This window comes from Bubalus kerabau, chromosome 11, assembly GCF_029407905.1.
Source record: "Bubalus kerabau isolate K-KA32 ecotype Philippines breed swamp buffalo chromosome 11, PCC_UOA_SB_1v2, whole genome shotgun sequence".
NCBI lineage: Eukaryota > Metazoa > Chordata > Mammalia > Artiodactyla > Bovidae > Bubalus > Bubalus kerabau.
Window position 1 is genome coordinate 76,804,874 of NC_073634.1, and position 26,928 is coordinate 76,831,801.

General features: G+C 50.7%; 1 protein-coding gene across 4 annotated transcripts in view; it reads left to right on the forward strand.

Annotated features, from left to right (window-relative positions):
- The window catches only part of DTNB (dystrobrevin beta), a 243,928-nt gene extending 239,155 nt beyond the window's left edge, over positions 1–4,773 (forward strand). For all 4 annotated transcript variants that reach the window (XM_055540746.1, XM_055540748.1, XM_055540749.1 and 1 more), the window contains 2 exons: positions 2,684–2,718; positions 4,523–4,773. In XM_055540746.1, coding sequence (XP_055396721.1) covers positions 2,684–2,688 — 5 coding nt within the window. In that variant the 3' untranslated portion in view covers positions 2,689–2,718; positions 4,523–4,773. The remainder of the gene's footprint in view (positions 1–2,683; positions 2,719–4,522) is intronic.
- The last annotated feature ends 22,155 nt before the right edge of the window (positions 4,774–26,928 follow it).

Below are 26,928 nucleotides of genomic sequence, written 5' to 3' on the forward strand. Positions count from 1 at the left end.
TTTCCTAACTCTAGACTTCATGCTCTTCATGTTTCTACATTATCCTAAACAGATAATACAATTCTCTTTGGACATTTGAGAGTCAGCTGTTATTTCTGTGATTGTACTTAATACATCTATTGCTGGCTTCCTTCAAGATGTGAGCTCCCCAGGACAGAGACTTTCATCTGTTTTGCTCAGTTGTATCCCCAGTGCCTAGAACAGTGGCCAGCATGTTGTAGGATGTCCGTAGATTCACAAACATAAGGAAATAGGGTGGCATGCAGGAGAGCACTTTGTCAGAGAGAGAGGCAGGTGGCTACCCTGAGGATGCTGAAAGTGGAGCCTGAGAGGGAGCTGGCCCAGCTTGCTCAGGTCCCTGTTGGAGGCTGAGCACTTAATACACTCCTCCTGTCTAATTCCATGGCTCCATGAGGGAAGGATTCCAAAGACAAGGCTAAGGGCGGTTAAACAATGTGTCCAGGTAGTAATCGCCTGAGCCTGGACTCAGCCCGGGTGTCTCTAACGCCAGCACCCATCTTTAGTCTGAACGGACTGGGAGACCAAGTGCAGTGAAAGAAGTCTTAAGGAAGAGTGGAGAGAAGTGGATACAGAAAAGGAGGCTGTGATGAGAACAGGGGAGCACCTTAGAAGGGGAAGGTCAAGAGCACTTGCCCATAGTGGCTCATGTGGATGAGAGAGGGGTCTTTGGAGTTTGTCAGCAAGGACACTGGAATCACCAAGGATGAGTCGGGGAAGAAAAACATACTCCAGGTGCTGCAATCATCAAGTGAGTCTGAGCGAGGCCTGGGAGAAAGTGGACAACAGCTATGATGAATTAATGAGAATGATGTATTTGACATAAAGCTGTCAAAAGGTCAGCAGTAGAGGGCAGTGGTGTTTGAAACGTCTAGAAATGCTGCAGAGAAAACTGACTTTTGCATGCCGATGAGGGACTAGGAAAGAGGCAGGAGGGCTGTACTGCAAGAGATGAAGAGAAGAGGAGACACACAGAGATAGATTTACGCTTATGTAAACACACCCTGCAAACACATGCATGCGCACACACACACAATCCAGTCAGATCCCGGCTTTCATGTGGAATGTTCTTGGCTGAAGACATAACAGCTGCTTCTTTGGCCTCTCTCCCCTTATACCCTCCCTTCCCCAATAGTTTTTCCCAGGGCCTCTCCTCAGTCTCCCTTGCTCCCCCAAAGCACACAGAAGACTGCCCTGATCCCTTGGGCCTTGCCCTGCCCACAGACTCTAGCCTTAGGCCTGATTTCAGTCTGGACAGAGGCTGTCTCTCACACACGGACTGGGCATGGTTTCCTTGTCTGGTACCTGCTGGCCTCAGGGACCCTCTGTCTTTGCACCTGTGTAGCCCAGTCAACATCTCTTCTTTCTGTCCCTCTTGCTATGTGTGTCTATGTGAAATCTTGTTGTGAGAATGCCTGAATTTCCATTTCTGTGGTTTTTTTAGGTGTCATCCCCAGGGGGCAGAGTGTTAAGAGTTGGGGTGAGAGATGGGTAGGGTTTAAAAAGGATGTTTGGCTGTCAACACTGTATGGGTCCCAGGATAGGCCCCTGTAGCTAACATGTGGCTGTTACGTAGGTGTAGTTGTAAAACCAAGTGTTTTTTATGGATGAAACTTCTGTTTCTCCACCCTGATCTAGGCATGAGATTTTATTAATACTGTAGACCGAGGTGGCAGCAACTACTGTCACCCAGGCATTAGACAGCAATAACATCAACCAGAAGAGAGAAAGATTGGCTTCTTTGGGGTTGAAATCATGCTGACATAATATAAACACAACCAGGTCAGCACCCCATGAGGCATAGTCTGCTCAGTGGAAACCATGAGCCAGATGGACACTTCTGAAGAACCCATGACCCGGCCCGACTTCCCAGCCACATTCACCCTGGCCTCTCCCTGCCCACCCTGGCTCCCTGTCTGGGTGCATCCTGGGAGACGATTCTGCTCCACTGTAGGAGTGCCCTCCCCTCACTTTGGGTGGTCAGTCCTTGTAACCAAGGCTGTACAGATGAAACATAGGCTAACATAACTTCCCCATGTTACTTCAGAGCCCTCAGCTGCTACTCCACAGCCTCATCGTATGCCCCTGTGTCCTTCAGAATCACCTCTCCTAGCACCTGCCATCATGGTATTGAGAGCTATAAATCCAGTTTGCATGCTTAATGCTGGTACGTGTCTGGGAGACTGACAGCAGTGGTCCTTGGTAAGAACAGATACAGGCTTTTGACAGTCCAGACGATGGTTCAAGATTTCGGGGTGAGCAGAAGTCTGATTTAGAGTCCCCGGCAGATGTGTCTGCAGGAAGGAAATAATGCTGTTTTCAAAGTGTAAGCCATTTTCACCTTGTTCATTTGCAGAACCATGTGGGCTGTGCCCTCTGATGTAACTGCTCCCTAGGTTGAAGGTGGATTCCTTTCCATTTTCATATGATTTACTTTCTCTTGAGAGGCATGTGTTTCCATGGCTGCGTTAGGTCAGTCGTAGTTGCCGGTTGTAGGTCATGTGACTTCCCCCTTGTTTTCAAACCTGGTTGGGAAAAGTTGACCTAAGAAGAGACAAAGAGCAAGTCCAGGAGCCCATGGGTCGGGGAGGCCCCAGGAGAACCCCCGGTGGCAAGGAGACCCCGACGGTGACCTCCGACTGTCGTTTGTGTCTGTGCTGCACAGGTTAGCGGAGGAGCCGGGCCAGAGAGGAAGCATGGGTGAGTACAGTGCTCCCTGCCCTCCCCCACGGCCCACTCCCTCCTCCCTCTCCTCCATCACAGTTCCCAAGCCAGAGCTGCCCCGGCACACGAGATGCAAGTTGAACTTTCCTTTACAAGCCCTGCTGCACCTCCTCTCTTTGTGCAACTACACCAGTACACCTGCTCGGCCCCATTTGCAGACACTGGCCCATCCAGCACTGCTCTGAGCCTGGGCTTCAGGCAGGTGTCACCTGTGTTGGGATGCAGGTGGCAAAAGTCACTTCCCTGGGCTGCCTCTCTTTCCTCCTTGCTTCTGATTTCCCTGCAGCCTCTGTCGTTTTTCTCCAGATGTCCAAACCACCGCCAGTGCAGGGTCACACTAATAACTCCGTAAAGTCGTTTCCCATGGTGCCTGGCCAAGCTGCACCTTCTCACTTCCTAAAAAAAAAAAAAAGGAAAAAAAATTAATAAAAGTTCAGATTTCCTCACAGGCAAATGCCCATTGCCTTGAGAGTTAGCCTTTCACGTTTTTCCATCTTAGGACCTTAACTCTTATCTAGCTCCAGTTCCAAGGTATTGCGGCTTCTACACTGAGAGCTAAAAGGAAGGAACAAAAATACTTGGACAACCAATCTGTTCAAGAGAAGAGTTCTTTCAAGGATAGATGCCTTTGGTGCAGCCTTGAGATTCCTCTTTATTTTTTTAGTCTTTGCTTCCTTCCCCTCCCCCCACCTCATGTGTTTAAAAGTTAGACCATCTTCCTTGGTTACAGATCTTCCAGACAGAAAAGCCAGAGCTGCAGCCCACGGTCCAGAAAAGGACCTTTCCCAGCCGTCCTGTGGGTTCTTGTCCTGGAGCAGCTTCCAGGCTTTTCCCTGACAGCCCCACTTTTCCCCATCTGCACCAGGCCCTGGGTTCTGTCCTGCTTGCCCTCCTGGACCTGCTTTCTCTGAGTCTCCCCGGCTCAGGGATCGTGCAAGCCGAAGGCGGGCAGGGCCTGAGCTGTGGAAATTCTCTGGCCGCCCTGGAAATCACAGAGCCTCCCAGGCTGGGCAGGCTTGTCCCTGAGCTCACTGCGCATGCGGGCAAGGCCCTTCCTGAAGCAGGCTGTGGCTGCCGCAGCTATGAGGCAGTCAGGAGCTGACTTGCCCTTGGGGAGCCTGCCAGGGCCCCTCTCCCCAGGGCACACAGGAACTGGGGGACGAGGACAGGCTTGTCCACCAGCTGGCCCACCGCTCTTTGCACACAGGAGGAAACTAAGGCCCACTACCCAGGAGCCTGGTGCCAGCCCTGACTCCTCTGCTACTAGTGCTGTCCTCTGACCCTGGGAGGGGGGTGTTGTGAGAAACTCTGGAAGCGGGGAGAGTTTCGGAAAGTTAAGGAAAAGCCTAAACGCTCAGGTGGACTCTTAAGTTCTGCTCACTTTATGTGTGAGGCTGAGGCTTTCTCCCCTTCCATCCAGGGCTTCTCAGCACATCACCAGCCTCTTTGCCCTTCCCTTCAGTCACAATTCTTCACCCCATGAAACCACCACTTTCCAAGCCTTGCAATGCAAACACAGTTCTTTATTTCCTGGAAACATTTCCTGACCCTGTGACCTAAGCAAGGACTCCAAAGACCCAAGATACCCCCAGAAAGAGAACACTCGCTTCCCTAAAAGGAGGGTGTGAGTCCTGTCCCTCTTCTAGTGTCCTGAGTTGACAAGGTAAGCAGCCGGACAGCACCATCCCTGTGCATTGTCCGGTCCCGGCAGATGTTAGACGCCTTTGCCTTGAGACCCTGCACCAGTGCCCGGGAATCACCGTGCATCTGTCCTGCACAGGCACAGGGGATGTGGAGCGAGCTGGCACCGACCGACTCGAAGAAGGCGAGGTGTTCTCCCAGAGGCGCATTCCTGTCCATCTTTCTGCTGCACACCTGGACCAGGCTTGCAGGCTGCCAGACGTTACCACCTGCCAGGGAGAGGGGAGCCCAGGCCGGTGGGAAGTGGGAGGGACCGCCGGTGCCGCCTCAGGCGCACCCCCCACCCCACCCTCGCACAGTCCTGCATGAACTAGCATCTTCATCACTCTCCTCCGGGCATGGTCTCATCTCTGCAACGGGAATTTACTGGAGGTTGAAAAGAGAAAAGAAACAGCACGAATCTCGTTGTGTGTGTGTGTGTGTGTGTGTGTGAGAGAGAGAGAGAGAGAGCTGATGGAGTTCTTGCTAGAATTTACTGGAGGTTGAAAAGAGAAATAGCACCAATCTCGTGTGTGTGTGTGTGTGTGTGTGTGTGTGCGCGCGCGCGCGTGCGCGCGCGTGCTGATGGAGTTCTTACTGGCATCTCGCCAGCACGCGGGCTGCTTCCCGGGATGGGGGCACGAGTTTCCTCCCAACCTTTGACCTTTAAAAACCAACAGGTTTTCTTTCCTCTGTCGTGCAAAGACAGCTTCAGGCTTTGCTCGGTTCTACAGACATTCACACCCTGGCCACAGGGCTAAAAATAGCCTCCTTCCTTTCTCTCTCGCTGCTTACACTTCCGCCCGATTCGACGCCGCTGCGCTGCAGCCCGGGCGGTAAGCAGGAGCAGAGAGCGAGCGAGCTTTGCCCCTGCAACCCCGACGAGTCCTCCTCCTCTGTCTCCACCTTGTCCTCTTTCTCCTCGTTCTCTACCTCCTCCGGCCGCTGCAGGAGAGCAGGCGAGCGGGTGTCGCGGAGCCGGGGCGGCCAGGCGGGACGCGCTGACCGGTGACCGCCAGAGGGAGCGCCGTCCGGGGCGGGGGCCTCGCTCGCACAGCCTCTCCCCTCTCCCGGTGCCATCCGGCTCCCGCACACAGGCTAATCAATCCCGATTCCTGGTGATTTTCATTTATTCCCACCGCCCCCACCCCGGGCTCCAGGATGTTATTTTTAGTAGCAGAACTGCTATAAATATTTATAAAGGGCAGTGACTGGAATGAAGCGAGAGGCCTCACTGCCGACTCTCGCCTCTCCCCACCCCCAACACGCACTCCCGCTGTAGACCCCGGCCCGCTGTCGGAGGAGGGAGGGCTGCACCAAACCTGTCGTGGGCTCGCCCACGGCAGCGATCGGAGTCACCTGGGAGCCTTGTGAGGTAGCAGTCGGGGTGAAGGAGCGGGGTGGGGCGCTCTGCAGCACTCCCTTCGCACCCCCTTCTCCCTCCGTGGCTCCCACTCCTGAAGGAGGTCGAGGCTCGCGTGGGAACACCTTGCCCAGCAGCTAAGTGTAATGAGACCAGACATGAGGGGCAGGAGCAGCTGGGAAGACTGCAGATGTGCCAGAGCAGCAGGGAAAACGGGAGCCAGAGCTGGTGTGAAAAAAACGCACTCCTCTGGGAGCCTCTGGAGAAGCCCTGGTGCCTGGGGGAGAGCATGCGGCCGCCCGCCCCCACCCCCCAGCAGCTCCCATGCACTACAGAGCCCAGAGTGTGACCCGCAATGAGCTGAGGCCCCAGGGATGCCAAGGCAGCTCCCCTGAAAGAACATCTGTGTCAAGGTGCTCCAATGGGAGTAGGGGGCGGGGGTCCCAGCTTGCCTGGAGGACCAGAGAGATGAGAGGAACCAAATGGAATGTCCTGGGGGATAGTCCGTGCCAACCAGTGGTGAGATTAGGTGTGGAAGGTCTAGGTAGGCCGGGGCCTCACAGAGGACACCGATGGGTGATTCGGTGCTGCCTTTGCAATCCTGACTTCCCACACCCTGCCCCTGAGGACAGTTAAGATCCCACCTCCTGATTCATGTGGATTGCTTGCTGCTTAAAGAGTTGAAACACTCAAAGGAACAGATTTGAAGCACTAGCGGCTTCAAATCAGCCAAGGGCTGGGGCCAGCTGAGGTGCAGGTGTGAATAGCAGTGTCTCCTGGGCCCCCACAGGCCTGACCACCTTCCAGCTGTCTCTCACTCTCTTTGGCCTTTGCCAAAGAGTATAGTCAGAGTCTTCAAACACAGGAAAGGCTCCAAACTTCCAGCCTCCCGCTTTACCAGCACCCAGAAGATCCTAAGCAGACAGGAGAGAGCCACAGGGACTACTCAACATGTCTGGGTGGTCCATTTTCATATAAATTCTCAACAGTTGATTTCATTTCCAGCTGGAATATCTACCATTATCTAAGGCCCCTGCTGTGCCTCCTGGCTGCTTGGCATCTGCTTTTGAATACAGACCCCTACCAGAAGCTTGAAGCTGGGTCCCTGTCCTTAACCCTGACCTGTAACAAGATACATCCTGTAGTGGGCATTTCCTTCTTAACTGCTTCATGACCATTTAGGAGCTAGCCTACTTTAACCTGCCTCCCTGGTGGCTCAGATGGTAAAGAATCTGCTTGCAATGCAGGAGACCCAGGTTTGATCCCTGGGTCAGGAAGATCCCTTGGAGAAAGGAAATGGCTACCCACTCCACTATTCTTGCCTGGAGAACCCCAAGGACAGAGGAGCCTGGCAGGCTATAGTCCATGGAGTTGCAAAGAATCAGACACGACTGAGTGACTAAGTACACACAAAAATGACCTTTTGAGAGAGCTGGCATATTCTGTCAGCATTGTGGGCCCCCTGGGCTGGTGCTGATCTGTAGCTAGGAAGACCCCTGGAGAGGTCCCAGAGGCATCCTGGGTCTCAAGGAAGTCGCGATCCCACCAGGTTCAGGCTCATAAATCCCAGCCGTGCTGAGGTTCCATTTATTGTCACAGCCCTCTCCACTGCTGGGTGTGCTTCTTCCATCAGCAGACTCCCCCTCTTCTGCATTGCTTACGCCCTGCTCCTGTAGTCCATGACAGCTTTGGAAAGGTACAGTTGCTATGGTAATGCCCAGAGCCATCTGAATTCCTGCTGCACCTTCTGGAAGACAAGGGTTTGTGAGGAGCCGTGCAGTAGATTCCAAACCTAGCCTTTCCTGACCACCTCTGTCAGGGGTCAGGTGACTGCTGGAGGTGGAGCGGGACATGGGTAGCCCACCTTCCTTGGGCAGACATTCCATCACTGCAAGCTGCGTGCAACTGGACAGGTCCTCCACACGTGGATCAGAAAACCAAGTGAGTCTCTTCCTGGGGGATTTTAGGTGTAAGAGACAATGCCGGTGGCCCTCAAACTTAGTATCCCCCATGGGCTTATTAAAATAGGGAGAGCTGGGTCCCACCCCCAGAGTACCTGGGGCAGAGCCAGAGAATCTGCATTTCTAACAAGCTCCTGAGTGATGGTGGCGATGATGGTGGTGTAGATCCAACCACAATGTGAGGAACACCATACTAGGAGGAGAAAAGCATATCAGTGCAAGAAACCATGGCCAGTGAGGTGGAGAAGGGACAGCATCAGTTGTCTATTGTAGAGAAAGAGAGACTTCCCTTCTGGGAGGGCTCTGCTGTCCTCCCAGAAGGGAAGTCTGGGGCTCTGCTGTCCTCCCACATTTCTTGGCCAGAATACCAGAAGGACTGGTGATCCTAGGCTGTTTCTTTTTGGTTCCCCACCACTCAATAAACAAAGACCTTCCCCTATGAGTGAGGGTGGGGCAGCCGTCATAGGTGAAGCCTTGAACTTGGAGAAGACCAACCTCACAGATGCCTCGTGACTGAGTGAGTCCTACCTGGTCTACCATCTCAGTGTCCCGGAGACCAATGACCTACCTGGCTCAGGAGGGAGGGAGAAGAGGGGAGAAAGGCTGTTGCTGGCACTGAGCCCCCACCATTGGAGTTTTTACAGCAAGATGCCTTCCCCAGAATGTTGTTTGGTCGTCATGTCCGACTCTTCACAACCCCATGGGCTGAAGCACACCAGGTTTCCCTGTCCTTCGCCATCTCCCAGAGTTTGCTCAAGTTCATGTCCATCGCATCAGTGATGCTATCCAACCATCTCATCCTCTGTCATGCTCTTCTGCCTTCAGTCTTTCCCAGCATCAGGGTCTTTTCCACTGAGTCAGCTCTTTGCATCAGGTGGCCAAAATATTGGAGCTTTAGCATCAGTCCTTCCAAAGAGTATTCAGGGTTGATTTCCTTTAAGATTGACTGGTTTGATCTCCTTGCTGTCCAGCAACTCTCAAGAGTCTTCTCCAGCACCACAGTTCAAAAGCATCAATTCTTTGGTGTTCTGCCTTTTTTATGGTCCAGCTCTCACAACCGTACATAACTACCATAGCCTTGACTGTATGGACCTTTGTTGGAAAAGTGATGTCTTTGTGTTTTAACACACTGTCTAGGTTTGTCATAACTTTCCTGACAAGGAGCAGTCACCTTCTCATTCCCTTCCCTAGAATGTAAATACTGTATTCTCCACTAAATGATGTTCAGGCCCCAGCTGGGCTGCTTACCTTCCGCCTATGTGAAACTCCTATTCCCATGGCTATTGTAAGAGAGAGAATGATGAGTAGAAAACCTGATTGGGCTTCCCAGGTGACGAATTGGGAAAGAATCTACCTGCCAATGCAGGAGATGCAGGGTTCAATCCCTGGGTCGGGAAGATGCCCTGGTATAGGAAATGGCAACCCGCTCCAGTATTCTTGCAGGGGATATCACATGAACAGAGGAGCCTGGTGGGCTACAGCCCATAGGGTTGCAAAGAGTCGGACACAACTGAGCAAGATCAGGAGAGAACCTGATCGACATTGCAGACCCTCTTCCCAGTTACAAATAGTACTAATAAGTGCCAAGGATTCTGACATCTTCTCTGCACACTTAGCCTTGCCTGGGAAGTGAGGTCTCTAGGTGGTGGGCTTGGTGACTCTCCCACCGACCGTGTTGGCAAACAGGTGGAGGGTACTCTGGCGTCATCTCCCCCGCCTCCTGCCCCATGGCAGGACAGTTTTGGTAGAGCCTGGTGTGAGAAAATGGACATCAAATCAGTTTCCCAATTTTAGAAAGCACTGTTAATTTCCCTGAATTTTCACTGGAAGGACTGATGCTGAAGCTTCCAATATTTTTGGAAGCTCCAGTATACATTGGATGTAAAGAGCTGACTCATTGGAGAAAACCCTGATGCTGGGAAAGATTGAAGGCAGGAAGAGAAGGGGATGACAAAGGATGAGTTGGTTGGACGGCATCACCAACTCAATGAACATAAGTTTCAGCAAACTACAGGAGATGGTGAAGGATAGGGACGCCTAGCATGCTACAGTCCATGGGGTCGCAGAGTCAAACGTGACCGAGCAACTAACAACAGTTAGTGTCCCAGCTCTGTGAAGGTTTGGGTGGGTGTGACTGCTTACATTTATAACATGTAGAATCCCTAAGGAAGACCATGAGGAAAACTGGGACTTACTGGGGTGGGGGTGGGCGTCCTTTGAAGAGGCAGACTCCAGAGAGCCACGCTTGAATGTCTGAGACCACGCTCTAAGCAGAGCCTAGCACTGCTAAAGGTAGAGATTAAGAAGGAACATGTAGCCTAGCATGGGACTGTCATTCATTCTAGAAGATACTTGATGAGCAGTCTGTGCTGGGCACCAGATGCCCTCCTCAGGTCTTCAGGCCTCACTGAATATAGGACCTTAGAGGTTAAGGTTGAAGCCTGGTCTGAGGTCATAACTAGGGTGAGTAGGGGAGTGAGCTTGGAGGGATTACATTGCCCTCTGAAGCCCGTCAGCTTCGGGATGGTGGGTGCTGCCTGAGGCCGCTGCCAGGAGGAAGGGAAATGGTCACCTAGCAGTGTGCATCTCTGGACCTGTGACCAGGAGAGGAAATTGGAAAAAGACCCGGAAGCTAAGGGTCATGACTAATATGTATTTTATAGCACCAGGGGCCCAGGCGTACTACCCAGGAATAAGGAGTTCATTCACAAGCAGTTATAACCTGAATCCTCTGCAGCCCCAGCAAGTGTCCTCAGACACACTTCACCCAGCTTTAGTGGAAGTGCACAGAAACCTCAGGACATGGGCACACACTCCTTTACCCTGGCAACCTGACTTGCAGAGTTTAGGTGTCAAGGGCTACTGTTTTCTCTGAAAGTAGAGCCTTAGACTCGGCACCTGACTTGGGCCTGGGAGAGCATCTACCCAGCAGGCCTCAAGATCACTTGCATACCTTGGGCTTTTCATTCAGGTCCCAGCTCAGGGGTAATGCCTTTAGCACCATGCCTGATCTGAAGGCCTTAATCACTTTAGTCTCTTTCCCTCCCCACAGAGTTGGCATCCTTGCCCACCAGGCACTCAGCCCCTCACTGAAGAAGAATTGTCTGTGTCCTGAATATAAAAACCTCTAGAAATCCTCCCTGGGAATCCCAGGCCGGGTGGTCCAGGCCCCTCCAGGCTCTTTCCTCCTCTACAGAGCCTGACCGCCACTGGGGGGCGATAGGCAGTGTGGCTTTGGTTCACCTCATCAACCCCATGGAAATGGACTTCCCTGGTGACTCAGTGGTAAGGAATCTGCCTGTAATGCAGAAGACGTGAGTTTGATCCCTGAGTCGGAAAGATCCCCTGGAGAAGGAAATGGCAACCCACTCCTGTATTCTTGCTTGGACAATTCCATGGACAGAGGAGCCTGGCGGGCTATGGTCAACAACTTAGTGAATGAACAACAACAATCAACCACCTGAGGAGGTCTGCCCTCCTAGGGCTCTCCTTAAGGGGTAGGTCTTCTGGAAGAAACATCCCAGGGCTAGGGAGGCCAGGATGGAAGAGCAGCTCTGGGAAGGGCAGCAGCTGGGCACAGATGCTGCTTGGGAGGGAGTCTGGTGGGGGGTCAGCCAGCCAGCCTAAGGTTCCCCCTGGATCAGGGCCCCTAAACAGGAGTCAGGCTGAGGGTGAGAAGGAGGACTCCAGGCTTGGGATCCTCCAAGGTCCCCCTCTTCCCTGACTGTGGGCGCTGTTTGTCCTGCTCTCCTCATTGCCTTGGCAACCACCCTGGGGTCATCCTTTGCGGCCAGCCTGTCCTGGGAGCCCAGGGCCAGGCTCTTGCCATCAGAGGAGGGGAAGGGAGAATGGGATGTACAGACACAGCAGGGTGACCTGGGAGAGGAAAGTGCAAGAGGAAGACAGTCCAAGAGGATGGGGAGAGAGGCAGAGCCTGAGGTGAGGGGGATCGGCCAAGGAGAGGCTGGGAGGAGGTGGGTGGTGTGATTCACCTGCTCTGAGTCATAGGCAGAGGTCAGCTCATTCCTTGGCCCTGCTGTTGCCACAGCCCACCAGGCCCCTCTGTCCTTGGAACTTTTCAGGCAAGAATACTGGAGTGGGTTGCCATCTCTTACTCCAGGGGATCTTCCTAGAGTAAGGGGATCTTCCTGACCCAGGGATTTAACCCACGTCTCTTCTGTCTCCTGCATTGGCAGGGCAGATTCTTTCCTACTGCTCTACCTGGGAAGCCTCACTAGCCCCCACATTTTGCCCTAATTATCCTTACTGGCTTTCCACCCCATCTTGGGCTGGGAAAGGGACTGCCCATGCCTTTCTTGGGACCTCTACCCCTAGGGTGGCCCCTGCCGCAGGGCAGGCCTTGGCCCTGGAAGGCAGAGGCCTTATCTCCCCACCCCTCCCTCCTCCTTCACATCCCAGTCCTGACCCCAGCCACTGCAGCCTCAGGAGGGGGCTATGGAATTTCCCTAGGGGTTGTCTGGTTCAAGGAGTCACTTAACTCCCCGCCTTCAGCCATCACTGAAGAGTGGAGGGAAGTTAGACTGGGGTCAGTGGGAGGCCTCTAGAGCCAAACTTTACAAACCGTGGGGTTTAATGCCAGGGTGGAGCTGGGAGAGGCCCTTGTTTAACATTTCTGTTTGCTGACCCTGACCTGCCCATGGCCCATCTCACCTAGCTGCTAACTGGTCTCTTCCTGCCCCCATTTTATGATGGAGATTGGGTCTTTCTTCCCCTGCATATTCTTTCCAGGGAGACAACTCCCTGGACAAGGTCACTGTCTAGATGTGTTGTGTACACACAGAGCTACCCTCACAAAGGCCTTTTGGCTCTGCACACACAGGCACAACCTGGAGGAACTCAGAGCCCGCCAGCCCCAGGCCCCATGTCTGGAGAGCACTGTCCAGGCCTGTGAAGAGATTCAAACTAAGGAAATGGAACGCTTCCTTGAGAAACCAACAAACAGCAACTTAAAGGCATCTGGGAGGGAATAAGCGAAGAAAAACACTAGAAGAGAAAACAAGACAGTTACGCACATGATCAGCTGTAGCTATTGTGTTAGATGCATGAATGTCCAGCTTACTGATGCTGCTGGGTGATGAACCAGGTGGGCTTCTTCAAGAGGGCTTTGCTCCAAAAGGAAGGGAAGAATCATACAGTAAGCTCTTGCTGTGTGCCAGGTGTGTTCACACATGTGATCTTTAGTGTCCTAACCCAACAAAGCTGCGATGTAAGTTCATCCGTTCGGAGGAGGATGGCTCTGCGAGGCCAAGTAACGTCCCAGATCACACAGGTGGGAAGTGACAAGTCCAGCCCTCTGCTTGACTGTGATGTAACTGCACTTCCCATACTATCACACTGCTGACATGGCAGAATTTCAGCAAAATTTCAAGGAAAAGGAAGAATATCCCAAGTGTGGGAGAGGAGAACAGAGGGAGATAGCCCTAGGAAGGGGCATGGTGAGTCAATTGCCTTAAGGAGAGCCTGACTTGCCTGCTTCAAAAGTCACAGTTGAGATATAATTGCCCAGATTTGCTGATATTTAAGACAAAAATTCTTAAGCAAGATAGTATCTCTTAATTCCTACTGCTACCTCCACCTCTGGGCATAACCCTTCCCCTAGGCTTCTCAGTTCAGTCGCTCAGTCGTGTCCGACTCTTTGTGACCCCATGAATCACAGCATGCCAGGCCTCCCTGTCCATCACCAACTCCTGGAGTTCACTCAAACTCATGTCCATTGAGTCGGTGATGCCATCCAGCCATCTCATCCTCTGTCAATGCAAATAGAACCTATACCTGCCATGGACAGCTGGGTTTGTTTTCCCCAAAAAACAGGCTCTGTGAGACGAAATCCAGCACAAAGAGAATGATAGATGCCTTTCTGGGCACATTGACCTAACTGATGACTTTCCCTAAAAGGTACGGCAGCTCCACTATCCCCTGTCCACAGATGAGACTGCTGGAACAAGAGAGGCATTCTGCCACGGACACGGGTGGCAGGTGGCAGGGACTAGATCTCAGGCAGGCTGTCTCCAGAGGCACCTCCTAAGCCCCATGTTCTGCCTCTCTGGCTAACAGACACTGATTGAGCCAGAGTTCTGGGCCTGGTGCTGGGCTGCGCACTTTCCACGTGTCATCTCATGCAGGCAGGGAAGGAAGAGGCGGAGTCTTGGCCTCCGGTTCGGCTGGATGGCCTTTCATCAGGCCCACTCTGCAGTTTACAAGTAATATTTAGGGCTCCTCTGTTTCCACCCTGATCTTGCAGGACAGGATTGGAAGGTCCTCCGTCCACCTATCAGATTCAGCTCTGACCAGACCTCACACTGAGGGGCTTACTGGGGGCTTCAGCAAGAGCCCTGAGTGGCATAACCCCACCCCATCTATGGAGAGGGACCTCAACAGGAACTTTTTTTTTTTTTGGCCAAACTGCGTGGCACGGAGGATCTTAGTTCCCTGACCTGGGATCAAATCCATGCCCTCTGCATTGGAAGCACAGAACCTTGACCACTGGACTGCCAGGAAGTCCCACCAACAGGAACGCAATTGTTAGCCCCACAGAGACACTGTGATGTTGTCACTGCTATTCACAGTCAGAGCAAGTCAGAGGGTTGAAGAGCGTGAACAAATCGTCTTGACCCAGGAAACTGACATCAAGGAAATTGAACAGTTCAGGACCACATAGGGAGGTGATGGAGAAACTCTTGGAGGAAGTGCTGGTCCTTCCAGGCCTTTTTTAAAAAAAAACTTTATGCTTAATTTTTAAAAAAATTCTGGTGAAGAACATTATCATTGTGTAACCTTCATTCCAGAAAGTAATTCAGAGAGATGATGTCAGGAACCATATTCCCAAGGCCAACCCTGTCATGCGGTAACCTATGAGCCATACCACCCCTGGAGCTTTAAATATATCTACCAAAAGGTGTCTGTGAGGGCATTTCTCACTATGCAGGCTTTCTTCTGTTAACATGCACCAATGGAACTTGGTCCCGCTCTTTAGATCATCCTGGATGTTAGGATGGGGCGTTTAAGGATGCTTCTCCATGAGAGCATACCAATCATTCCACACCTAACTTTATATCCCGTTCTTAGGTGAATCCTTGAGCATTCACCCTTCCTACCTAAGCCATGTCACAAAGCACCCTCATTAGCAGAGGTTTCTATCTAATCACCAGACTTTCCCAACCAGAAGAGATAGAATCCCATATGCAGGGCAAATGATATTCACCCTCCCAGAGGAAAGTCTGCCTGGAGCCCTGTCTTCCAGTGATTGACCTGAACTAACCTGGCAAAATAGAGTGGATTCCAACCCCTCACACCCCCACCCCGCCCCCAACTTGGGCTTCCCTGGTGGCTCAGTGGTAAAGAATCTGCCTGTAATGCAGGAGATGCGGGTTCGATCCCTGGGTGGGGAAGATCCCCTAGAGAAGGAAATCGCAACCCACTCCAACATTCTTGCCTGGAAAGTCCCATGGACAGAGGAGCCTGGCATGGACAGAGGAGCCAATGCAAGGGGCAGGGGTCCATGGGGCTGCGAAAGAGTCAGACACAACTTAGCGAATAATCAGCAACCCTACTCTCTGCTTCTTTTAAGAATCTTCCAAGGTTAGAGGGGTAAATAGGTACATCTTACATTAAAATAGAGTTCCTAGGAATTCCCTGGCTATCCAGGGGTTAGGACTCTGCACTTCCATGGGTTCCATCCCTGGTTGGGGAACTAAGATCCTGCGTGCCACACACACTATGTGGCCAAAAAAAAAAAAAAAAAAAGAGTTCAGTTCCTAATTTGTCATCTACACTTGGTCATATATGTAAAATGTTGTCTCTGCCCTCAAAAGGCTACAGCTGAGGGGACTTCCCTGGCAGTCCAGGGGTTAAGACTCTGCACTTCCAATGCAAGGGTGCAGGTTCTATACCTGGTCGGGGAAATAAGATCTCAAATGCTACGCAAAGCGGCGCCAAAAAATAAAAAACAAAGTCAGACTGTTTAAAAAAAAAAGGTTACATCTGAAGATGGGAGGGTATACATGGGGAAAAGGCAATCATACAGAGTGATGCTTATTAATTACCAGACACCATACAGAGAAGTCTTAAGGGAACCAGAGAAGGAAGAAGAGTTCAACCATAGGTAAATAAAATGATACCTAAATATGAAATAACAGAAATAACATATTGTCTCTCATTACACGAACTCATCCCTTCACTGGCTCACACACGGCCTGGCCAAGGCTGCTTTTAGATAGAGTTCTTTTACGGTGAGTTCTTTTACTGTTTCCTACACTTGTAAGATCTTACATGTGCCTAGTCTGCTCTGTTTGCATCTTTGTTTTAAAAAAAAACACATACTAAAAACTACTTTTGAAGCAAAACCTTCCTCCTGGGATACAACTTTTCCTTCGCTGGCCCTTGCTTTTGAAGTGGCGCGTACCCTCCTCTGGGCCAACGTGCCTCTTCGGAGGTCTCTTTCAGGCTGGAGGCCTGTGGGGTCTCAGCGTGCCTCTCCTGTTTTCAATTAAACCCCTCAAGTTGAAGTGGAGTCAATGGCTTTAGCAAGGTGATTTTCCAAAGGGGTGATCTTATTTTGAACCAACATGTCAAAACAAAACCAACTCAACCTGCGACACACACAAAGCAAATACATACACACATAGATACATCTGTTTGCGGATTTACCTGAAAAAATCACAAGGGCAAAGCAAGATGCAGAGGGCCCACAGGGCTTCCAGGGAGGGAGGGGGATCTCTTTCAGTTTCCCCCATGATGTGGGGGTGGGGGTCGGGGAGTGGTGAAGAAAGGGCAGCATGAACCTGTGTCCTGGCCTCAGGGTGTTCAAGACCAGACTCAAACCCGGGATGGTTTCTGCCTCTTCGGGCTGGGGATTGGGATGGGCGAATGAGAAGACATCCACTTCATCTGGTTCCTCATCCTCGCCCACTACAGACACCGGCCGGCCGGGAAGGGTGTCTGGCGCCAATGGACATGGGCATTAGAGGCTGGGAAGGCGACACTCACTCCTCAACCCCACAGCAGGCTGACACCTCATGGGGTGGGGGTTAGCGGGTGACCCACATGGACCCCGGCACTTGCTCCCGCCCCAGTCTCCTCTTTTAGCTTTGTCCTCTGGGGAAGAAGAGCTCTAAGGAACACAGCACCCCAGGGGCCAAGTCCTTATCATTTGGACTCTCTGACAACAGAGAGACACTCTGTGGACTGAATTGGAGGGTTTAACAGAGGGTGGCTTAAAGTCATTTTCTTTGGCCCCCAAGGTATTTTTAAAACAATTTAGTGGGTTGCAAATGGTGAAACAGCTGAAGATTTCATAGAAAAATCCAGATTTACAGCTTCTCTTCTCTGGAAAAGTTTGAATATCTGGCTGTACTGGTCCCACCATTCCCCCATGGCAACAAGCCTGCTCAAGACCGTCTGAAGACTTAGATACCCTCCTCTCTCATGGCCACACCTGTGTGTCCTGGGGCGCTGCTCTGGGCCAGGCACAGCTCTTCTTGCCCGAGGGCGGGTTCCCATATCCTCTGTAGCCCCAGCCAGACAACTCCCTCCACACCCCTCTGCCCACCCCTCCACCCCGCAGCAATTCCCAAGCAGCAGCCCACAGGGGGCCTTTCTCTAACTCTGAGGATTTATAAGGAAAAACTGCAGTAATGCAAAGAGATGCTTGCATGCATGCATGCGAATTCACTTCAGTTGTGTCTGACTCTTTGCAACCTTGTGGACTGTACCCTGCCAGGCTCCTCTGTCCATGGGATTCTCCAGGCAAGAATATTGGAGTGGGTTACCATGCCCTCCTCCAGGGGATCTTCCCAACCCAGGGATTGAACCCACATCTCTTATGTCTCCTGCATTGGCAGATAGGTTCTTTACCACTAGCACTATCTGGAAAGCCCAGTGTGATGTTTATTAACTATCGAACACAAGGCAAAAAAAAAGTGTTAAGGGAATCAGAGAAGGAAGAAGAGTTCAACCATAGGTAAATAAAATCGTACCTAAAAATAAAATAACAGAAACAACATACCCTCTCTTATTACACGAACTCAATCCTTAAACTGACTCACACACGGCCTGTCGAAGGCTGCTTTTAGATGGACTTCCAGTGAGTTCTCTTACTGTTTCCTATGCTTGTAAGATCTTAAATATGCCTGGTCCACTCCATTTGCATCTTTGTTTTTAAAAAGCACATACTACAAACTATTTTTGAAGCAAAACCTAAAATCATTTGTACTTTGCTGCTCCTTTCTAGAGTGTGACCTCAGGTCACAGCTTATTCTCTGAATCTACAAAATGAGAAGATACTATTAACCCGTGTGGTTGCTTATAAGGATTATATTGAAATGGGAGACCACTGGAGGAGTGTTGGCACATAGCAAACAGTCAATAGCAGTTCCTCTCCTTCCTTCCTCTGACACCGCAGGTGCTGCCCCTTCAAGTCCTTCAGCCTCAGGGAAAAGTTCTTGAACAACCCCCCCACACCCCCACCGCCCACCAGGCCCCTCCTGGACTCACAAGTGAGAGGCTGCAGTGATGGAGATGCAGGAACCAAGTGCTGCCAGGGCCTGAGCCCCACACCTGTGGCTCAGAGTCACCCCAGGGAGTCTCCCTGGGGCTGGTGAGAGCTGTTTAGGCTTGGGGCGCTGATTCATCTCCCCTGCACAGACCCGGGAAGGGCCACCTTCAGAGGTCAGAAGAGGGGTCCAGAATGCTGAGCCAAACTTCTACCCCCACTGTAGCCTTCACATCACAGAAAAACACTTTCAGGGGTGGAGGGCTAATATGGGAGTGCCAAGGTAGGACCAAGACAGGCTGGGGAGGGCCACCTCACCCACTCCACCAAGTACATCCCTCCCCGGGAACTAACTGTCGTTCCATGGGTGATGCAGTGTTTTCAAGCCTTTGAAACACCAAGTTCTTCCCCAGCCCCTTCTCTCAGGACCAGAGGCTGGTTTGCCCTGGACGACAGAGCGCTCTTGGAAAAACTTACCCTTCGCCGGAGGTGTCATGCTCTCACCGCTACACTGAGACTGAGGGAGGGTTCTCTGCAGACCAAGAAGAGTCTGCTTCTTTTACTCACTTAACAGATATCTGTTCAGCAGCTACTGCCTGCCAGACATATTCCAGGCCCTGGGGATACAGTAAAGAAAGAGACAGGGTGCCTGCCCTCGGGAAGTTCACATTTTAGGGCAGGAGACAGACAGTGAACAATTGTGGGAGGACGGGAGGTGGTAAATGCTCAAGGGGAAAAGTGTGGTGAACATTTACAGAGTGAGTCATGGGGGGAGGTCATGCATGAGCTCTTCTGGGTGTAGGTCTCTGCCCCTCCTTTTTAGGTGAACAAAGAGAAAACACACACACTACCCTTGGCAGGAAATTCCCCTGGTAGGTCTAGTTGAGAACAGACTCTCTTGTCTTCGCCACTTATGATTTTCTGGGTTATGTCCCACTATGGCCAGCCCCCTGAACCAGACTCTCCCAGCAGCTAATCCAGCCTCAGACTAACATCTTCCTGCCAACTTCCCCTCCCCCTACTCTTGCCTGTTCAGGCCACCCCTGGGTCCTGGACTCCAGGCCTTTGTTTTACTCCCTGGTGGTTTTTTATCCATTTGTTCTGCCAGTCCTTCTCTGACCATCTTCTCCAGTAACAGAGTTTCCCCATCACATCCAGTCCCAGAATCCAGACTTTCTATTTTGCAGCAAGAAAAGAATATTCTGGAAATTACACACCTTCAGTGTTTTCCTCCACCTTGACCAACCACAAGGCCAGATAGCCCATCTTGGCTGCCCCTGGATATCCCCCAAACCACCTCCAAACGCCTTCTCCTCCCCAGCTTTCCCACCTTCACAAGAGAGCCCAGTGGGTCTTCTGAAATGAGACCAATTTAGCTTCAGTCTGTGGAGTGGCTCTGCAGCCGCTACACTCAGTACTATACTTCCTCAAAACTCCTGTTCTTCTCCCAAGCACCAGCCACTTCTCATTTATTGCCACAAAGGAGTTCTTCAATTTGACATGTGTGTGTAATCACTGATTTGTTTCTGTGAGCTGCTTGAGGGAGGGCCCAGGTCTGTTTTGTTCACCAGTGACTGCAAAAACCCTGCTCAACATCAGACAGAAAGTGGAAGCTTAACAAACAGTTGTCAGATGTGCAAATAAAATATACCCACAAGTACAATTAAATTGGTAATATACCTACAACAGTCAAAGATTAAGGAAACAAAAAAGAAGTGGGTTTTGGCTGAGTGGCAGATCCTAACCTTAGTTCGCTTATAACGATATATTTATTACAAGTGGGTCTGACCAAGAATTTTTCCTGGTGTGTCAACTTATGGGGCAACATATTAAGGGATGAAAAATTGAAACTCAGATAATCGTAAAGAAAAAATAACATTACACACCCTCAGGTAACTGTAAAACCAAACATATCACACACACACACTTCCTCCTGCCTAGTTCAGGGGCTTTGACTGGGTGCTGTCCCTAAGACCCGCTCGGGACACGAAAAGAAAGCGAGAGCAAGACTAACCAATCAGAAGTCAGCACCTACAGAGCCCCACCCCTCCACATGGGTGACAAACAGCAGGCTCCGCCCCAGTCCAGCGCCACCTGGAGGTCGAGGGGGGCAAATGCGGCGCCTGCTGGGAGGTGGATCTGTCAGCCAGGCGAAGTGCGCTGAGCTGGCCAGGGTCTTCGTGGTCTGCAGAGATAAGGCCTCCGCCCAACTCTAGTCAGGCCGCTTACGGGGCAGCTGTGGGGGTCATTGAGGGCGGAGCCGCTGAGGCGCGGTCGACAGCTGTTAACCTGTTCACTCAAGAGACTTTTCCCACAACTTTCCGCTACTTCCTGTTGTAAATTATCCCTACTTGACCGGAAGAATGGGTGTGATGAGAAAAAGTGGCTCAGAAAAGGGACACAACAGCGGTTGTAAATGCTTCAATAACATCTCTTTTGGGCCCAATCTCCATTAAGCAGAGTGGACCCGGAGAAGGGGTGGTGCCCTCTCGCTGGTGCCCAGTCAGTGGGGCAGGGGTGTGGAGGCTGTCCCTCTCCAGCTGGTTGCCTAGATGTCCCCAGAGGAGCCCAGGCTGCAGCGTTACACTCAGACCTCAAGGTCGGACAGCCAGTGTGTCTTCAGCTGCCCGGGCCTGACTAGGTGGCCATCCGGAGAAGGCGATGGCACCCCACTCCAGTACTCTTGCCTGGAAAATCCCATGGATGGAGGAGCCTGGTAGGCTGCAGTCCATGGGGTCGCGAAGGGGACACGACTGAGCGACTTCACTTTCACTTTTCACTTTCATGCATTGGAGAAGGAAATATCAACCCACTCCACTATTCTTGCCTGGAGAATCCCAGGGACGGGGGAGCCTGGTGGGCTGCCATCTATGGGGTCGCACAGAGTCAGACACAACTGAAGCGACTTAGCAGCAGCAGCAGCAGGTGGCCATCAGCCCTGCTCTGTCCCTCAGGGTCAGGACACAGAACTAAAATAATTGTCATTCACTTCATTTTCCTTGTTCCTAATTTGAAAGGAGGTCTGAGGTCACAGTAGAGTAGCCTGTGTTGGGGTGAACTGGGCCAAACAGTGCTGGTGCCCTTGAGAAATATTCTTTCCCTCTCCCATGTGGCCTAACACCCAATGCCTCTTATTTCCCCTCATTGTTCCAGTTTCCTCCTAATTCCCTTGTCCCCAGAAACATGCAAACCCCAGTGTTGGTCACAAAACCTGGCTCCCGTGGCCCAGTTTCTCTCCTACCAACACCAAGCCTTTTTCCCTCTTCTTGCTCTCCTGCCCTGTTCATGGACTCCAGTATCCCCAGGGCTACAGGTCATGTTCGGCTCCTGAGAATTCATTAGTTGTAGAATAAAAGGCTTGATCTCCAGTAAAGAGATTTCAAGACATCTGGGGGCAGGTGGGTTTTCTGAATACTCTGGATGCAAGAACTTGGGATGCTATTGGGGGAGGCTACTGCAAGGGGAGAGAAGGGTAAGACTAGCAAGGACAGAGCTGTGAGCTCTAAGTCCCACACTTAGCAGGTGAGGACCCTGTGTCCACTGTTTCGGCCATCTTCATGACTTGGAGAAGCCGTGGCTCCCCTGAGAAGCTCCATGTGGACGCAGAGTGGAGCTGGGAGTCCGGGTCTGGTGCCACTTGGTCACTGAGTTGCCAAGATTCCTCTCAGGGTCTCAGTGGTCTCCTCCTTAAAAGTGGCATAACAATCACCGGCTTGAGTGCCTCTGGAATTGTAATTAGGATCCAATGAGAGCTGGTTCCAAATAGGAAAAGGAGTACGTCAAGGCTGTATATTGTCACCCTGTTTATTTAACTTATATGCAGAGTACCTCATGAGAAACGCTGGGCTGGAAGAAACACAAGCTGGAATCAAGATTGCCAGGAGAAATATCAATAACCTCAGATATGCAGATGACACCACCCTTAGGGCAGAAAGTGAAGAGGAACTCAAAAGCCTCTTGATGAAAGTGAAAGTGGAGAGTGAAAAAGTTGGCTTCAAGCTCAACATTCAGAAAATGAAGATCATGGCATCCGGTCCCACCACTTCATGGGAAATAGATGGGGAAACAGTGGAAACAGTGTCAGACTTTATTCTTCTGGGCTCCAAAGTCACTACAGATGGTGACTGCAGCCATGAAATTAAAAGACGCTTACTCCTTGGAAAGAAAGTTATGACCAACCTAGAGAGCATATTCAAAAGCAGAGACATTACTTTGCCCACAAAGGTTCGTCTAGTCAAGGCTATGGTTTTTCCTGTGGTCATATATGGATGTGAGAGTTGGACTGTGAAGAAGGCTGAGCACCGAAGAATTGATGCTTTTGAACTGTGGTGTTGGAGAAGACTCTTGAGAGTCCCTTGGACTGCAAGGAGATCCAACCAGTTCATTCTGAAGGAGATCAGCCCTGGGATTTCTTTGGAAGGAATGATGCAAAAGCTGAAACTCCAGTACTTTGGCCACCTCATGCAAAGAGTTGACTCATTGGAAAAGACTCTGATGCTGGGAGGGATTGGGGGCAGGAGGAGAAGGGGACGACAGAGGATGAGATGGCTGGATGGCATCACTGACTCGATGGACGTGAGTCTCAGTGAACTCCGGGAATTGGTGATGGACAGGGAGGCCTGGCGTGCTGCGATTCATGGGGTCGCAAAGAGTCGGACACGACTGAGCGACTGATCTGATCTGATCTGATCTGAGAGCTTGATCTAAAAGCCCATCTGAAACATTATGTCCTATTGAGGGTATTTTCTTCATTCTTCTTTCCCCTTAGGTGACAAGAAACAGAGAGAACCGGGGAGGCAACTAATAAAAGTACTCTGAGCTGCTTTTTTGGAGTGCAGGGGATCTCCCAGCTTCCTGTTGGATCCTTGTTGGGGTGGGGTGGGGGCGGCCATTTCCATTGTCCCTGGACCTGATCCATGTTGGGCTAGAACAGGAATTCAAGTGGGAAAGAGAGGCAGTCTTGGGGAGTGGAAGGGCTCTGGAGTTGGGTACTGTCCTTCCTCACCCCGAAGATGCTCCACTGCCTCCATGGTGAGGGCCGCTTGGTGGGATACAGATGATGAGCCAGGCTTCTGCTTCCCTTGCTCTGCTATGGGTGGGGCAAGGGATGGGAGGAGGAAACAGACCCACGCAAAGAACCAAGCTTGGACCTTCTGTACCACACTGCAGAAAAGAGGGGTGGGACTCCTTAGTCTCCCCATGTCTCCCTGAAGTGCTGGGAACAGCTGGAATTTGGGCATCACCACCTGGCTTGCTCCATTCTGTCATCTGGCTCTCACACCCTTCTAATACTGTCCTGTTAGAGCCCTCTGGGGGAGGTTCAGGTTTGTCTTTGCTCCTCTAGTAAGCTGCATCTCAGCTGGCTTCCTGGTACAGTGGTTTAGTCGCTAAGTCATGTCCAACTCTTTGCGATCCCATGGACGATAGCCCACCAGGCTCCTCTGTCCATGGGATTCTCCAGGCAAGAATACTGGAGTGGGTTGCCTTTCCCTTCTCCAGGGGATCTGCCTGACCCAGGGATCGAACCGGGTCTCCTGCATTGCAGGCAGACTCTTTACTGACTGTGCTACTGGGGAAGCCGGCTTCCCGGTATGCAGACCCTTATATAATCCTCTCCTCTGGAGTGTGGGCTGGTCCTAATGAAGAAAGAAAGTGAAAGTCGCTCAGTCATGTCTGACTCTTTGCCATCCCATGGACTATACAGTCCATGGAATTCTCCAGGCCAGAATACTGGAATGGGTAGCCTTTCCCTTCTCCAGGGGATCTTCCCAACCCAGGGATTAAATCCAGGTCTCCCACATTGCAGACAGATTCTTTACCAACTGAGCCACGGGAAGCCATGAAGAGAACAGGGCAAAAGCATCTAAGAGTCAGTTATAGAAGTCTGTGATGGGACTTGCCTGGCGGTCCAGTGATTAAGATTCCAAGCTTCCAATGTAGAAGGGACAGGTTCAATCCCTGGTGGGGGAACTAAGATCCTGCATGCTGCACAGTGTGGACAAATAAAAATAATAATCATAAAATAAAAGTCTGTGTCCTCCATCTTGCCTGTACACTGCAGCACTCTCCTCTCCGCTCTAAGAGCGAAGCCACAGGCCATCTTGTGAGCTGCCCTGTGGGAGGACCACAAAGCAAAGAACTAAGGGCATTCTCTAGCCAACAGCCCATGTTGAACTGAATCCGAGTCCAGCAACGTGTGAGAAACTGAATCCCATCAGCAACCACAGGAGTAAGCTTGGAAATGGACTCTTCCCTGTTAAAACTTGGAATGAGTTAGACACTGTGACTGCAGCCTGTGAGTGACCCTGAGCCCAAGGACCCCACCAAGCTACCTACAGATTCCTGACACACAGATACTGTGAAATAATACAATGTTGTTGTTTAAGCCACTAAGATTTGGGTTAATTTGTCATGCAGCATAGATAACAAGTACACTCCTTTCCCTTCAACCTTGTTGCTTCATCAGTGCTAAGTCTCTTTGTCCTTGGCCTTCATTCACTCCTCTGGTTCACTCCACCCCACCCCATTTACCCCACCCTCACCCGATGCCCCTGCCTCTCCGAGGCTCCTCCCTCTTGCCGTCACTTCTCTTACCCCCTAATTGTGGTCTCCCCCAGCATCTCTGTCTGTGTACTCCCGGAGAGCCCCTTGCTCATGGCTTCAGTAATGAGTAAGCTCTGTGTCTATGGAGATATTCTTCCAGTCATTTCCCCCATTCCTCCCGCTCATCTGCGTTCAGTTCCATTTCTCTTCTGGCCCCTGAACATATATTTTATCTAGATGTTACTATAACAGCTCAAATCAGTTAATATGTCCCTCCTCGTCATGTCTGTTTTCAGTCAGCAATACGTGTTCCCTTCAGAAGGTGGTTCAGCGCTTCCCTGGATCCCCCGCCACAGCTGAGCACGAATCTCCTCTCTTCCTGTCTGTCTCTCTTCAGTTGAGACTCTCTTTACATGTGACTGCCTGTATTCCCTGGTGTGACTTGGTTACTCCCCTGGCCCCCGTTTTTTAACCTGTAGCTAAAAACTAGAAATACCCCCAGATGTTTTTCAACAAGTGATACATCTCCATGCCATGGACTACTACTCAGCAATAACAATGAAAGCATTATTGATACATTTAACAACTGGGATGGATCTCCACAGAATTATGTTGAATGAAAAAAAGCCAACCCCCAAAGCTTATATACTGTACGACTCCAATTTATATAACACTATTTACAGGTGAAAACTATGGAAATGGAGAACAGATGAGTAGCTGCCCAGGTGAGTAATTGGGGCAGAGGGGGAGGCAGGGAAGAAGTGAGCATGATTGTAAGAGAGCAACAGGGAAAAAAAAAAAAGCAACGTGGGGAATCATGGGCCGATGGAAATGTTCTGTACCTTGACCACGTCAGTGTCAATAACCTGCTTGTGATATTACACTTAAGTTTTGAGAGATGTTATCATTGGGAAAAACTGATAGAGGGTATAGGGGATTTCTCTGTAGTAGTTCTTGTAATTGCATGTGAATCCAAACTGGCATCAAAAGAAAAAGTTTAATTAAGAAAAAACACCACCTTGAGTTACATGGAACTCAACTTATAACCTAGAAAGTACATTACCTAGAAAGTACATTCATTCCTAGAAGGTATGAATGAAAAAAAAAAAAACAAAAAACACACTGCTTTAAAAAAATAATTTGATCATCTATAATTCTTTATTTTTATTTTTAAATTAAAAATTTTTTTAATTTTTTGACCACACCCCATGGCATATGGGATCTTAGTTCCCCATCAGGGATCAAACCCATGCCCCCTGAATTGGAGGTGCAGAGTCTTAACCACTGGGCCACCTAGAGAGTCCCCATAATTCCTTTTTCCTTTTTTTAAATTGAAGTATAGTTGATGTGAGATATTATAAAAGTTACAGGTGTACGATATAATGATTCACAATTTTTAAAGGTTATACTCCATTTGTAGTTATTATAAAACATTGGCTATGTTCCCTGTGTTGTACAATATATCCTTGCAACTTAGAAAAAAAAAAAATCACTGCTTTTAACCTGCTAACATGTTTGTATTTGAAAAGTAGTAACAGAACCCCAAGTTTCTAATCTTCCACCTTACCCTTGAGTCAAGAAAGCTAGATGGACTGTGGTACTGCCCACCGTGCTCCCCTGAGACCGTAAGATCAGGTCCAGTATATCTGCTCTTCTCACTGATCTGCCACTCCTGCCCTCTTCTTCTGAAGGAGCAGTGAAAAGCAGGAAGAACTTAGGGAAGCTCTTTTAGGCAGGGGAACTGAGTCTGAGGTTGGGGCAGAAAGAGAGGGATTAGGGCAAGTCACCACAGGCAGGTCAGATTCTCACCCTTACAGTGCCTTCTTTCCTCTAAGCTCAGGATGCCCTCGTTGACTGAAACCCCACCATCCTTCAGCCCCCGCTCAGATCCCATTTGCTCAGGGACTCCTGCGCTCCAGCCCGCATCCCTTCTTGTCTGAGCTTCACAATTTAACTCCTGATTAACTGGTGAACGTTAGTCTGGATTGTGTTGTGTGTAAACTCCTCACAGGCAGAGACCATCTGTCTCACCAGGCTCTTCTGCACAATCAGTTCAGGCACTCAGTCGTGTCCGACTCTTTGTGACCCCCATGGACTGCAGCACGCCAGGCTTCCCTGTCCATCACCAA